This window comes from Clinocottus analis, unplaced genomic scaffold, assembly GCF_023055335.1.
Source record: "Clinocottus analis isolate CAN_PGR_092001 unplaced genomic scaffold, fCliAna1.0.p SCAF_58, whole genome shotgun sequence".
Classification (NCBI taxonomy): Eukaryota; Metazoa; Chordata; class Actinopteri; order Perciformes; family Cottidae; genus Clinocottus; species Clinocottus analis.
Window position 1 is genome coordinate 233458 of NW_027176216.1, and position 14375 is coordinate 247832.

The 14375-nt window shown below is 47.6% G+C and overlaps 3 protein-coding genes across 7 annotated transcripts; 2 read left to right on the top strand and 1 right to left on the bottom strand.

Annotated features, from left to right (window-relative positions):
• Positions 1-4118: 4118 nt before the first annotated feature.
• Positions 4119-7290, bottom strand: alkal2b (ALK and LTK ligand 2b). Of its 2 annotated transcripts, none has more exons than XR_011080068.1 (5): positions 7005-7290; positions 6057-6104; positions 5572-5652; positions 4904-5080; positions 4119-4693 (listed from the first exon to the last, which is right to left on the bottom strand). XR_011080068.1 is itself a non-coding variant. In XM_068602026.1 (5 exons), the coding sequence occupies exons 1-4, from the start codon at positions 7186-7188 to the stop codon at positions 5016-5018; spliced, it is 378 nt and encodes a 125-aa protein (XP_068458127.1). In that variant the 5' UTR covers positions 7189-7290; the 3' UTR covers positions 4119-4693; position 5015. The 2 variants fall into 2 exon arrangements, 1 of the variants encoding a protein (XP_068458127.1); XM_068602026.1 differs by having other exon boundaries at positions 5015-5080.
• A 3153-nt stretch (positions 7291-10443) lies between these two features.
• Positions 10444-12263, top strand: dph3 (diphthamide biosynthesis 3). Of its 4 annotated transcripts, none has more exons than XR_011080069.1 (4): positions 10444-10652; positions 11355-11429; positions 11558-11743; positions 11963-12263. XR_011080069.1 is itself a non-coding variant. In XM_068602027.1 (3 exons), exons 1-3 carry the CDS (start codon positions 10545-10547, stop codon positions 11630-11632), a joined length of 258 nt encoding a protein of 85 aa, XP_068458128.1. In that variant the 5' UTR covers positions 10444-10544; the 3' UTR covers positions 11633-11822. The 4 variants fall into 4 exon arrangements, 1 of the variants encoding a protein (XP_068458128.1); XR_011080070.1 differs by having other exon boundaries at positions 11558-11720; XR_011080071.1 differs by having other exon boundaries at positions 11558-11710.
• A 73-nt stretch (positions 12264-12336) lies between these two features.
• Positions 12337-13971, top strand: LOC137803518 (putative claudin-24). Its single transcript, XM_068602024.1, has one exon. It carries the CDS (start codon positions 12524-12526, stop codon positions 13178-13180), a length of 657 nt encoding a protein of 218 aa, XP_068458125.1. The 5' UTR covers positions 12337-12523; the 3' UTR covers positions 13181-13971.
• Positions 13972-14375: the final 404 nt, after the last annotated feature.

The following is a 14375-nucleotide window of genomic DNA, read 5'->3' on the forward strand; positions in this document are numbered from 1 at the left end:
TTTAAAGTCAACCTGATCGAGCTCCTGATTGGCTGACGGTCTCCTGAGCTCCTGATTGGCTGACGGTCTCCTCTGGGCGCTTCAGTCTGGGACTTCTGGGTAACTGGAACGTTCCTCCGTCACGGCGCACATTGGGCGCCGCCGGCCGCAGCAGCTGATTGGTCGCAGACGTTCCAGTAAACGTATCGCTGCTATTTAAAGAACGAAAACAATCATGTGCTTTCACTCAAACATCACAATTAGTTTCAGATTTTTGTGAAAAATATTAATGAATGTGATGTTTTTGTTTTAGGAGTCAAAACAAAGTTTCTTGTAAAAAGAACATCAAAATCTCACCTGGTGACAATAACATCTCATCTTCTATCACTCAAACAAGCGAAACTTATGGAAAACAAAAACAAATAGAAAAGTACATAGAATACAAAAGAAGGAAAAGTATTCAGTTTATTTCAATGAAGTAAAAATATATCACACTTGGAAATTCTTAACTAACTCAATACTTAAGGGAAAGTCCTGCTTCAGTCTTAAGTATTAAATTACTTTGTATAGTTAAAATATCAGAAGTAAAAATGTAGTAATAGTAACATAGTTTATGATCTCATGATGATGATGATGGTGATCTTCATCCCTCCATGTTCTCTTCTTCCTCTTCTCGTTATCTTCTTCATCTCTTCTGCCGTTAATGCTCCTCTCTTTAAATAGCCGGCTGGATAAACACGTCTCCCTGCTGTGTGTGTGTGTGTGTGTGTGTGTGTGTGTGTGTGTGTGTGTGTGTGTGTGTGTGTGTGTGTGTGTGTGTGTGTGTGTGTGAGAGTGTGTGTGTGTGAGAGTGTGTGTGTGTGTGTGTGTGTGTGTGTGTGTGTGAAAGTGTGTGTGAGTGTGTGTGTGTGTGTGTGTGTGTGTGTGTGTGTGTGTGTGTGTGTGTGTGTGTGTGTGTGTGAGAGTGTGTGTGTGTGAGAGTGTGTGTGTGTGTGTGTGTGTGTGTGTGTGTGTGAAAGTGTGTGTGAGTGTGTGTGTGTGTGTGTGTGTGTGTGTGTGTGTGTGTGTGTGTGTGTGTGTGAGTGTGTGTGTGTGTGTGTGTGTGTGTGTGTGTGAAAGTGTGTGTGAGTGTGTGTGTGTGTGTGTGTGTGTGTGTGTGTGTGTGTGTGTGTGTGTGTGTGTGTGTGTGTGTGAGTGTGTGTGTGTGTGTGTGTGTGTGTGTGTGTGAAAGTGTGTGTGAGTGTGTGTGTGTGTGTGTGTGTGTGTGTGTGTGTGTGTGTGTGTGTGTGTGCTCGCCAGGACAAACACCATATTTTAACCAGTTCAGGCCTCCTCGTCCCTGAAGTCAAAATCATCCAGTTTGAGTCATTTTTCAAGTCTTTAAATGATCCAACAAGTTGTATTATACCGACGGGTTCATGACCCGGTCCCTCTACATGTCCCTCTACATGTCCCTCCAGGTCCCTCGGTCCCTCTAGGTCCCTCTACATGTCCCTCCAGGTCCCCCGGTGCCTCTCCATGTGCCTCTACATGTCCCTCCAGGTCCTCCGGTCTCTCTCCATGTGCCTCTACATGTCCCTCCAGGTCCTCCGGTCTCTCTCCATGTCCCTCTACATGTCCCTCCAGGTCCTCCGGTCTCTCTCCATGTCCCTCTACATGTCCCTCCAGGTCCTCCGGTCTCTCTCCATGTGCCTCTACATGTCCCTCCAGGTCCTCCGGTCTCTCTCCATGTCCCTCTACATGTCCCTCCAGGTCCTCCGGTCTCTCTACATGTCCCTCCAGGTCCCGCGGTCTCTCTACATGTCCCTCCAGGTCCCTCGGTCCCTCTACATGTCGCTCTAGGTCTCCCAGTCCCTCTACATCCAGAACCCTTTCGGGGTCTCTTCAGATCCACAGGAGCAGCAGATAATCGGCCGTGGTTCGCGTCTTCATCAAGAATGCGGTTTGTCAATTTGAGAGCTTGACTTCACATCTTAAAAATACTTTTCCTTGAAAACCTTCTCAACCACGAGGAGCTCCTGTTGCTCTTGGATCTGCTGAAACATCTGCTCTTGGCTGTTGTGCCACAAACTTGTGAAAACCCCCCAACCAGAACCTTCCTCTTCCTCTTCCTCCCCCACATCCTGAGTGGGAGTTGGAAGTCCCCAGTTCCTTTTTCCACATCCTGCAGTTAAAGAATCCTTCAACCAACCGTGGAGCCGGAAGTCCTCTTCTCAATCCACTAGAAGTCCTCTAGAAGTCCTCCGGGTTTTCTAGAAGTCCTCCAGGTCCTCTAGAGGTCCTCCATGTCTTCTCTAGGTCCTCTATAAGTCCTGCAGGTCATCTCCAGGTCCTCTAGGGGCCCTCCATGTCCTCTCCAGGTCTTCTAGAAGTCCTCCAGGTCCTCTCCAGGTCCTCAGAAGTCCTCCAGGTCCTCCAGGTTGGAGTTTACAGAGTTCCCTCTGACGGTGGAGGGGAGCGAGTGCGTCCGGATAACAGAGACTCTCACACACGAGTTAGCCACGCCCCCAAGCCGTCAATCAAACGTCTCCCCTGAGGGACGTGCAAGTGTGTAAAAGAGTGTTTGCTTAACGTACCTGTGTGTGTGTTTCTCTGTGTGTGTGTGTGTGTGTGTATGTGTGTGTGTCTGGCAGCTCTTCAGGCGTAATCCATCACAGGTTAGTCGTTACCTGCCACAGCTGTTAGTCATCATAGCTCCTCCCACTGCTGCGTGGTTACTAATGTAACCTCAATATCTCCCTTTAAAACCAGACGGCTGACGTATGAAGTGCTTTCAGGTCTCCAGACTACGCTCCGTGAATCAAGGGAGGAAGTAAACGACTATAAAACTGTCAGCTGCATTATCTGGTTATGATCCTGGATAATTGTTCTGTTTGTATTGTGTTCAGAATGTTCTTCAACTGCACTCCATCCAGCCGGACAAACGCTCCACTGATTCAACAAGGTCCATAACACGAGAGTCATTGTTAACTACTATCTTTCATTCATCTTGAGTGCCTTATTATTCATGTTTCTTTACACACAACATTTTGCTTTTACATGTCAAACAAAGGCAACGATATCCCAGAAGATAAGATATCCCTGAGATAAGAAGAGGAGAAATTCGGTTAAAATGCATGAATAGTCTGGCCTCCGTCCGATCTGTGTGCACTGTGGGAATCATGGGAAAGCAGACTGCTTTGATTCCCACAGAAACACTTCCGTCACAAGTAAATCAGTCAACGGCCTGATGAGACCACATCAACAGAGTCCTGATTTATCTGTTTTACTTGTGCATGCCAGCAGTAAACCCAACAACTAGCAGCGTTGCTGTACAGCCGAGTGAAGAGTTAAAGAGTGAAGACATGGACAGAGAAGGGTTAATGTCGTCACCATGTGACATCAGACTGTTTACTGAGAGCTATTCACAATGCTTTATGGGTATGTGTTGTTCTGACCCTTTTAAAGTAACGATGTAGCAACTAGCCAATGATGCTCATCGAGTCCTCATTGGTGTTCAGACCTCATTGGTGTTCAGACCTCATTGGTGTTCAGACCTCATTGGTGTTCAGACCTCATTGGTGTTCAGTCCTCATTGGTGTTCAGACCTCATTGGTGTTCAGTCCTCATTGGTGTTCAGTCCTCATTGGTGTTCAGTCCTCATTGGTGTTCAGACCTCATTGGTGTTCAGACCTCATTGGTGTTCAGACCTCATTGTCTGTTAGTGGAGCTCAGTGTTAAAATGTGTCTTCATGCAGACGATGTCCTGCTCTACTTGTGTGTCTCCTCCTTCCTCTCTCCAAAAACTGAGAGTTTAATCTTAAATCATAATGCACTTTGAAGATGACTTGCTCTGGCGCAGATGAGCCCCAATGCAAATGTTGGAGTCCTCGCCTGAATGTTCTCTGTTCTAAACCCTCTGCAACTTTGCTCTGCTCCACTTCAAAGTCAACCTTTGCAGAGAGAAAGCTCACGTGTTGCTAAAATATCACTTACAGTCTTGATACTAATAAGCTAATGTTAGCCTGACAGTATGTCTTTAGTCATATGTGGCTGAATGCTAACTTTAGGGGCTAACTTTTAGCCTACAACATTACAACAAAATAAAAAGTCTTAAGCCAGAAAATTATGTATCAAATGTATCTTTATTCTGCTTTCAGTATGTACATATTGCACACAGGACTAAATAATATAAATATACCGGAATATTACGATATTACCATAATATTATGAACACAAAACACATTCAGCCTCTATGATTTGTTTCTGTCATCCAGGACGACAAAACACAGGAAACAGATTATTCAGCTGACGTCCAATCAGAGAGTTTGTTTCCTCCGGAAGCTTCAAGCGGGAAAAACAACCAAAACATCCAACATAACCAAAACGCTGAAACATTTGGTCCAGTTGAAGTTCCTGTTGGAACCAGATCAGATCTGACCTTCGTCTGGATGGTGAAGCCCCAGAGGAACCCAGTGGAACCAAGTAGAGTCCCTAGAGGAACCCAGTAGAGTCCCCAGAGGAACCCAGTAGAACCCAGTATAGCTCGGTGTGTTGGAGTCAGGGGACGAGTGCAGAGTTTAAACTGTAGGCAGGAACACAGCAGCACGAAGCAGCGCCTCCTGGTGGCCGGAGGGGAAGTGACGTCATCGATCACCTCGGTGCCTCGTTCTGTTGGCGGGAGAACGTCTTCTGCTCGTCAGAGAACCGACCTCATGAAGATCGGTTCTCAGGGCTGATTGAGAAAGAAAGAACCGATCAAACAGAAAGAAACTTCAAGAAGTTTCAGATATAATATACTACAAAATATAATGTAATATGTTCTACATAGTCTCTGTTCTACGTACTACACACTCCACAGGTTCTACATAGTCTCTGTTCTACGTACTACACACTCCTACATGTTCTACAGGTTCTAGCGATCTCGTTGTGTTGTTCTAGAGACCTGAGTGGAACCTGGAGAGCAGAGATTCTCCAGGTTGTGTGGAACAGGTACTCTAAAGCCTGTGCGGTTCCTGGAAGAAGAACCATGAGGAACCCGGTTCCCCGGCCTCACCTCATCTCTCGGCACAGTGAGGGCTGCCGGCGAGTCGCGTCAGCAGGCGAGCGCAGCGCCTGAAGTCTGCAGGCAGAACAAGTTTAACGTCACCAGCTGCAGGGCCACACGGCTAGCTTAGCTTAGCACGACGAGGAGGCTGCTCGCCTCCAGCTGCTCTGGGGCTGGTTTGATACGCGTCTTCATGTACAAGTCTTCAAGTACTTCAATAGTTACAGAGTATCCTTACAGTGTAGTATTAGTACTTTTATAATTACTAAAGTAAGATGTTCTAACTTTTTTCTGTTTTAACCGTTTAACTGAAAAATTCCTGCATGAACAGGCCACTGTGTGCACGCACACAAACGCACACACACACACAAACGCACACACACACACACACACACACACACACACACACACACACTAAAGTAAACACAGCTGAACGCATGATTTAAGATCACAAGAGCTGCTGCTGTGACATGATTCCTGACACTGTGTGTGTGTGTGTGTGTGTGTGTGTGTGTGTGTGTGTGTGTGTGTGTGTGTGTGTGTGTGTGTGTGTGTGTGTGACTCACAGGCAGGTATGGTGCAGTCTCTGGTGCTGTAGTAAAGTCTGTAGAAATGTTTCTTGCACTTCGGGGTGAAGTTGAGAGAACCTGAGGACCGGGGTCACATGTCAGGAATGCTGCCCTCTGATTGGCTGATGCAGCAGCTCATCATACCAAAGTAATGACCACTGAATAATACAATGAATAACGCTCGCTAGCTAGCACTCGAGTGATAGCGAGCGAGAGCTTGCTGCAGCCCTGGCGCTCCGCTAGCTAGGACTAGTTTCTGTATCTGTACGTTTTATTCTTTCAAAAAGGACATTCTGCACTTTCTATGATAAATAACATCACGTTATCTGAATATATATATATATATATATATATATATATATATATATATATATATATATATATATATATATATATATATATATATAACATGCATATATGTATATACACAACATGTATATATGATACATCCTATATTTCACGGCAGCAGGTGGCGCTCTCACCTGTCAGTTGTCTGATGAATTTCTCTTTGTGTCGTTGGTCTCTGGGTTCTGAAAGAAATGTCATGATGAAGAGGAGGATGAAGACATGGTGAAGAGGATACCATGATGAAGAGGAGGATGAAGACATGATGAAGAGGAGGATGAAGACATGGTGAAGAGGATACCATGATGAAGAGGAGGATGAAGACATGATGAAGAGGATACCATGATGAAGAGGAGGATGAAGACATGGTGAAGAGGATACCATGATGAAGAGGAGGATGAAGACATGATGAAGAGGATACCATGATGAAGAGGAGGATGAAGACATGATGAAGAGGATACCATGATGAAGAGGAGGATGAAGACATGATGAAGAGGATACCATGATGAAGAGGAGGATGAAGACATGACGAAGAGGAGGATGAAGACATGATGAAGAGGATACCATGATGAAGAGGAAGATGACATGATGAGGAGGAGGATGACATGAGGAAGAGGATGATGACATGATGAAGAGGAATACGAGGATGACATGATGAGGAAGAGGATGATGACATGATGAGGAGGAGGATGATGACATGATGAGGAGGAGGATGAAGAGTTCTCATGGACTTCAAGAGTTTCATCTCTAAACTACTTCAAAGAGTTTACTGAAGTAAAAGTATCAGGAAAATGTACTTCAACATGAATGTCACACAAGGACTGAAGTAAAACTTCTGCTTTAAAAATTAAGTAAAAAGTACTAATGAGTACTTTTTACTTTGTTTTCTATTTCAGAAGTTTATTTTGGTGCTTTTGCAGTTTTACTTAAATATAGGATGAGTATTTATACACTGAAGTACATTATTAAAATACTATGGAAGGTCCTGCTTTGAACTTTAAAGTTACAGTAGTACTAGTACTAGTACCAGCAGCGGTACTAGTACTACTGTTGCTGCTGGTACTAGTACCGCTGCTGGTACTGACCCGGGCGCGTGGACCGGCTCTCCAGACTCTTCTCTCCGTCTCTGTCGCTCCGCGCGCGGCTGCAGCGTCCTGAGAGCAGAAGAAGAACCAGCGCGGAGAGCAGCGCGACGCGGACCGCGTCCATGAGGCCGAGGCGACGCAGTACTGGAGTACTGCGTCCTGGAGTACTGGAGTACTGCGTCATGGAGTACTGGAGTACTGCGTCCTGGAGTGCTGCGTCCTGGAGTACTGTGTCCTGGAGTACTGGAGTGCTGCGTCCTCGAGTACTGGAGTACTGCGTCCTGGAGTGCTGCGTCCTGGAGTACTGTGTCCTGGAGTACTGGAGTGCTGCGTCCTGGAGTACTGTGTCCTGGAGTACTGGAGTGCTGCGTCCTCGAGTACTGGAGTACTGCGTCCTGGAGTGCTGCGTCCTGGAGTACTGTGTCCTGGAGTACTGGAGTGCTGCGTCCTCGAGTACTGGAGTACTGCGTCCTGGAGTACTGGAGTACTGTGTCCTCGAGTACTGGAGTACTGCGTCCTGGAGTACTGCGTCCTGGAGTACTGGAGTGCTGCGTACTGGAGTGCTGCGTCCTGGAGTACTGGAGTGCTGCGTCCTGGAGTACTGGAGTACTGCGTCCTGGAGTACTGGAGTACTGCGTCCTGGAGTACTGGAGTACTCCGTCCTGGACTTCTTGGAGTAAAAGTTGTGTTTCCGCGCGTGCTGTCCGCGCGTGCTGTCAGCGGGTCGCGCGCCTCCGCGTCCTGGCGGTCTCTCCTGCGGGTCCCGGTCCCGTGTGGCTGCTGGTCGCTGCTGGTCCTGCGGTGCCGGTCTCGTTATCCCGGGTTGCTCTCGGTCCGAGCCGCAGGCCGCGCGCCGGGGAGCGGCGGGAGGAGCGCGCGCAGCATCACCGACAGCATCAGGAGCGTCTGGGCTGCGACCCGAGACTTCCCGCACTCTGGGCTCCAGGCCCGCGTGCACAACACCCCAAGCGGCGCTCGCGCTCCTCCTCCTCCTCCTCCTCCTCCTCCTCCTCCTGAGTGTGCTCAGTGTTTAGGAGCCTGTGTTTGTTTAGGATTTAAGGGGCGTGGCCCTTTAAGGGGCGTGGCCCTCTGGAAGCTGTTTGTTCAGCCTCTCAGGCTCTTCAGCCCACGTGCACATCCAGACCTGCACGGCGCCTTGGAACGTGTCCAAGAAGCTCTGGAACCCAGAGGGACAACGTCTTGAAGAACCCTGAACCTGTCGGACCTGTCAGCACTTGAGGGACTTCGACAGGACCTGAGGGACCAAGAACCTGGAGACTCTGATGTTCTTCAGCTTCAAGAGTAACGAGAACTCTGGTTCTTCAGCTTCAATAGTAACGAGAACTCTGGTTCTTCAGCTTCAATAGTAACGAGAACTCTGGTTCTTCAGCTTCAAGAGTAACGAGAACTCTGGTTCTTCAGCTTCAAGAGTAACGAGAACTCTGGTTCTTCAGCTTCAAGAGTAACGAGAACTCTGGTTCTTCAGCTTCAAGAGTAACGAGAACTCTGGTTCTTCAGCTTCAAGAGTAACGAGAACTCTGGTTCTTCAGCTTCAATAGTAACGAGAACTCTGGTTCTTCAGCTTCAATAGTAACGAGAACTCTGGTTCTTCAGCTTCAATAGTAACGAGAACTCTGGTTCTTCCGCTTCAATAGTAACGAGAACTCTGGTTCTTCAGCTTCAATAGTAACGAGAACTCGGGTTCTTCAGCTTCAAGAGTAACGAGAACTCGGGTTCTTCAGCTTCAAGAGTAACGAGAACTCGGGTTCTTCAGCTTCAATAGTAACGAGAACTCTGGTTCTTCAGCTTCAAGAGTAACGAGAACTCTGGTTCTTCAGCTTCAAGAGTAACGAGAACTCTGGTTCTTCAGCTTCAAGAGTAACGAGAACTCTGGTTCTTCAGCTTCAATAGTAACGAGAACTCTGGTTCTTCAGCTTCAAGAGTAACGAGAACTCTGGTTCTTCAGCTTCAATAGTAACGAGAACTCTGGTTCTTCAGCTTCAATAGTAACGAGAACTCTGGTTCTTCAGCTTCAATAGTAACGAGAACTCTGGTTCTTCAGCTTCAATAGTAACGAGAACTCTGGTTCTTCAGCTTCAAGAGTAACGAGAACTCTGGTTCTTCAGCTTCAAGAGTAACGAGAACTCTGGTTCTTCAGCTTCAAGAGTAACGAGAACTCTGGTTCTTCAGCTTCAATAGTAACGAGAACTCTGGTTCTTCAGCTTCAATAGTAACGAGAACTCTGGTTCTTCAGCTTCAAGAGTAACGAGAACTCTGGTTCTTCAGCTTCAAGAGTAACGAGAACTCTGGTTCTTCAGCTTCAAGAGTAACGAGAACTCTGGTTCTTCAGCTTCAAGAGTAACGAGAACTCTGGTTCTTCAGCTTCAATAGTAACGAGAACTCTGGTTCTTCAGCTTCAATAGTAACGAGAACTCTGGTTCTTCAGCTTCAAGAGTAACGAGAACTCTGGTTCTTCAGCTTCAAGAGTAACGAGAACTCTGGTTCTTCAGCTTCAAGAGTAACGAGAACTCTGGTTCTTCAGCTTCAAGAGTAACGAGAACTCGGGTTCTTCAGCTTCAATAGTAAGGAGAACTCTGGTTCTTCAGCTTCAATAGTAACGAGAACTCGGGTTCTTCAGCTTCGAGAGTAACGAGAACTCTGGTTCTTCAGCTTCAATAGTAACGAGAACTCTGGTTCTTCAGCTTCAATAGTAACGAGAACTCTGGTTCTTCAGCTTCAATAGTAACGAGAACTCTGGTTCTTCAGCTTCAATAGTAACAAGAACTTTGGTTCCAGCCTCGTGTCTGGCTCTCGAAGGTGGAGCGACGCTCTGACATCACAGACGCTCGTCTGGCGACATGCACCCAGCCCGCTGCGCCTCCTCCTGGAGGACGCCAACCTCGCCTCTACGGCAACCACACCTCTACAGCAACCACGCCTCTACAGCAACCACACCTCTACAGCAACCACGCCTCTACAGCAACCACACCTCTACAGCAACCACGCCTCTACAGCAACCACACCTCTACAGCAACCACGCCTCTACAGCAACCACGCCTCTACAGCAACCACCCGGAGAACCACCTAGAGAACCACCTAGAGAACCACCTGTAGAACCACCCGGAGAACCACCAAGAGAACCACCGCGGAGCCACAGCGCCGCCCAGCGGCCGCGGCTGGACCTGCAGCCTGAGGGTTAAATCCACTGATCACCTGGTCACCACAAGGACTGAGGCAACCGAGAGGCTGTGTTCCTTTGTGACACTTCCGTATTGTTTGAGTACTCTCTCTGTACAAAGCTTTCATTTCATCCCAGGTATTTATATTTGTGTCTTCATCCCTGTTGTTTCCACTGTAATGCGTGTGAGCTGCTACTGCAGCACGTATTACTCGGTAAAGTACTCCTTCCTACTCCGCGTCAGCAGGGGGCGGTGCTGCTCTCCGGCGCGCTTAAACCACAGGAACAGCTCTACGTCATCAGGACGCGTTACGTCATCAGGACGCGTCGCCGCAGCGAACACAGAGGGGCTCCGTAACAACATGTCGGTGTTTCACGACGAGGTGGAGATCGAGGACTTCGAGTACGACGAGGACTCGGAGACGTACACGTTCCCGTGTCCGTGCGGGGACAAGTTCACCATCAGCAAGGTGCGCGCCTGAAGTACACGCAGTACACACGTACAGGACACATGTACACGCATGTATGAGTACACACGTACAGTACACATGTACACACATGTATGAGTACACACGAGTATACACGTACTGTATTTCAGTACGAGTATACATGTACACACGTATGAGTATACACGTATGAGTGTACATGTATTAGTATATGCTCGTAAGTTCCCTCCTTCATATTGACTCATATTGATGACGTCACTCGAGACGTGATGAATTGGGCTCGTGACCTAAGTGTTTTTATTAACTAAGTGTTATTCAGTGTTTTTATTAACTACGTGCTATTAATAAGCTGATACTTTGTCTTTTCTCTACAAGGTTAAAGATAAAAACCGAATTCATAGTTGTTTCAATGGAGTTTAATTTAATGTTAAATCGTTCTATTACTTTGTTGTTGTTGTTTGTAGAGGAGCTGCAGAGTGACGTCATGTTGTTGTTGTTTGTAGAGGAGCTGCAGAGTGACGTCATGTTGTTGTTGTTGTTTGTAGAGGAGCTGCAGAGTGACGTCATGTTGTTGTTGTTGTTTGTAGAGGAGCTACAGAGTGACGTCATGTTGTTGTTGTTGTTGTTTGTAGAGGAGCTGCAGAGTGACGTCATGTTGTTGTTGTTGTTTGTAGAGGAGCTGCAGAGTGATGTTGTTGCCGTTGTTGTTGTTGTTGTTGACGACAGGAGGAGCTGCAGAGCGGGGAGGATGTGGCCACGTGTCCGAGCTGCTCGCTCATCGTCAGAGTCGTCTACGACCAGGTGAGCATAAACTTAAACAATGTGAGGGCGGCAGGAAGTGGCTCGTGTCCTTCAAAATAAGAGACTCGTGGTGAGCAGCGCTCGACAGGAAGTGGTCGCTGTGGAAGTAAAAGTGTTTTACGTTGCAGGAGTTGTTTGTGTCCGGAGAACTCGTAGAAGCTCCGCCGAGTACGGAGAGCAAGACGGAGCTGCTGCGGTGCTGAGCGCCACCTTCATCTTCATCATCTTCACCTTCATCACCATCAGCTTCTCTGTCAGTCCCTCCTGCAGCTGGAGGAACGGTGCGTTCAGGTGCTGCTGGAAAAGAACAAGTTGTAAATATGTTTCATATCAGATTATAACTTATATTGTGTGTACTATATTATTTTAACAGAAATAAATGGTCAAACTGTGTTTTGTGTGAAGTCAGATGACGATGATGGAAACTCATGTGAATCTTATAAATACAACTTACACATGAAGTATAAAATGCATTCAGTCGTTCTATAAGTGGATAACTTCTAATGTCTCCATGTTTGTTCTGACGTCACCAGAAAACATCACAGCGCCGCCTACTGGACAGAAAAGTGATTTATGATCACTGCACCGATTTATTAATAAAAGATCAATACTCCACTTCCTGGTTCATACAAGTTACATCTAGAAGCTCTGTACACCGTTTAGATGAGGCTCCTCTGGAGGGCTCGGCCTTAGAGATGAGACTCCTCTGGAGGGCTCGGCCTTAGAGGCAGAGGAAGCAATGCCGTGAACTTCAAACAAAGATGTGTGCGCCTTCAGCTTCCTGTCTGTGATTGAACGACATCCTCACGATCATCAATGATGCCGTTGTTTCCATCGCTGGAGTGGGGAAGGGAGGAGGGAGGGTGGGAGAGAGAGAAGGGAGGGGGGGGAGGGGGCACAGCTCGGCCTGGTGTCCGGCCGCTGCCTCTGCTGCTGTCAGGATGTTCCCTGGAAGGAGAAGTGACCCGACAAGAAGCCCTCCTCCTAACGGTGGGGCGGTGAAGAGACCAGAGATCAGAGACTAGAGACCAGGGACCAGAGATCAGAGACTAGAGACCAGGACAGAGACCAGAGTCTCTGAGTCTCAGAGCGTCATGGACTCCAGCGTTCCCGCTCTGGAGCTGTCGGGCGTGTTGCTCTGCGGCGCGGCCTGGCTGTGCTCGCTGGCCACCACGCTGATGTCCACCTGGCTCACCCTGTCCACCCAGCTGCTCCCCACGGAGCGCTACGAGCTCGGCCTGTGGCGGACCTGCGTGGTCCAGGAGCTCGGGTCTCTGGAGTGCCGACCGTACGGCGGCCTGCTCGGCCTGCCGCCGGACATCAAGCTGGCCCGGGTCCTCATGTGCGCGGCAGTGGCGGCCGGGCTGCTCGGCCTGGTTCTGGCCGTCCCCGGCACGCGCCTGATCGACGGCTGCCGCGGCCCGCCGGGAGACCGCCGGCGCAAGCGGGCACTGAAGATGGCGGCGGGGGCGCTGTGCCTGGCGGCGGGCGCGCTGGGCCTCGTGCCCGTGTCGTACGTGGCTCACCTCGCCGTCCTGCGCTTCTTCGACCGGTCGGCGCCGGAGCTGCTGCCGCGCTGGGAGTTCGGGGACGCTCTGTTCTGCGGCTGGACGGCCGCAGCGCTGCACCTGGCGGCGGGAGCGCTGCTGCTGACTTCCTGTCTGCGTCCGCCGGCGCCGGACGCCCACATCGTGCCCGGCGCCCCACCGAGGGGACAGAACCCCGTCTGGAACAGATCCGAGTACGTCTGAGACCGCAAGGCCGAGCCGGACTACAGGGTTTGTTCCCAGTGACGGAGGAGTTAAAACAAAGAGTTAAAATCTCACAAGACTATTTACACTGTAAAGCTTCTCATGAGGAAAGTTCAATAGATTTAGAAAGCAATGTTAATTATATAAGATAATAATGTCAATACTATGTAATATAATAATACTTTGTGTGAATATAAAATAAAAACTGAACTTAAATCAAAACAAAAACATTAAATTAGATCAAATAAATAACCGACATAGTAAAACAAACTTTATTTTACTTCGCAATGTTAAATAAAGCATGACGTCACCATGGACTAGAGTTTCTGTGTATATGAAATATAATCGCGGGGGCTCGAGACAAGCAGCGCAGCTTCTCACTGCGCTCTTCCTCTTCGGGACAACAGGCGGAGGGTTACACAAACAGCTGGAAGTGAAGCGGCTGCCTCTCATTGTTCACAGCTGCCAGCCTCCGCCCGCTCTGCCAGCGGCGCGGAGCGGCAGGCGGTCAGGCCGGTTAGATCCGGTGAGAGCCGGTTAGATCCGGTCGGTCGCGACAACAGAAGCTACAGGAGAACCGACATGAACCCTGACGGCGGCCATGACAGAACAGCTGTTACAGGAGTGTTTTCATCATGGACATGTTCCTGATACAAATGAATCATTTTCAAAAAGATATGAATGCATCTCAATAAAGGAAATAACGTTCATATTTATTGTTTGTTGTTAAAGAACCGGAACACTTCCTCACTTTAAATGACTACCACAGTAACCTTCTCTTAACCACGCCCCTGCGGCCATTACCTTGATTCCCCATTTCCGACACACACAAAAAAAATAGGACCCCCCCCCCCCCCCCCCCCCCCCGCGCTTAGACTGTTGTTGTACTAATATATATATATATATATATATATACATACATACATACATATATATATATACACATATATATATATACATATATATATATATACATATATATATATATACATATATATATATGTATATACATATATATATATACATATATATATATATATATACATATATACATACATATATATATATATATATATATATATACATATATACATACATATATATATATATATATATATATATATATACATATATACATACATATATATATATATATATATATATATATATATACATATATACATACATACATATA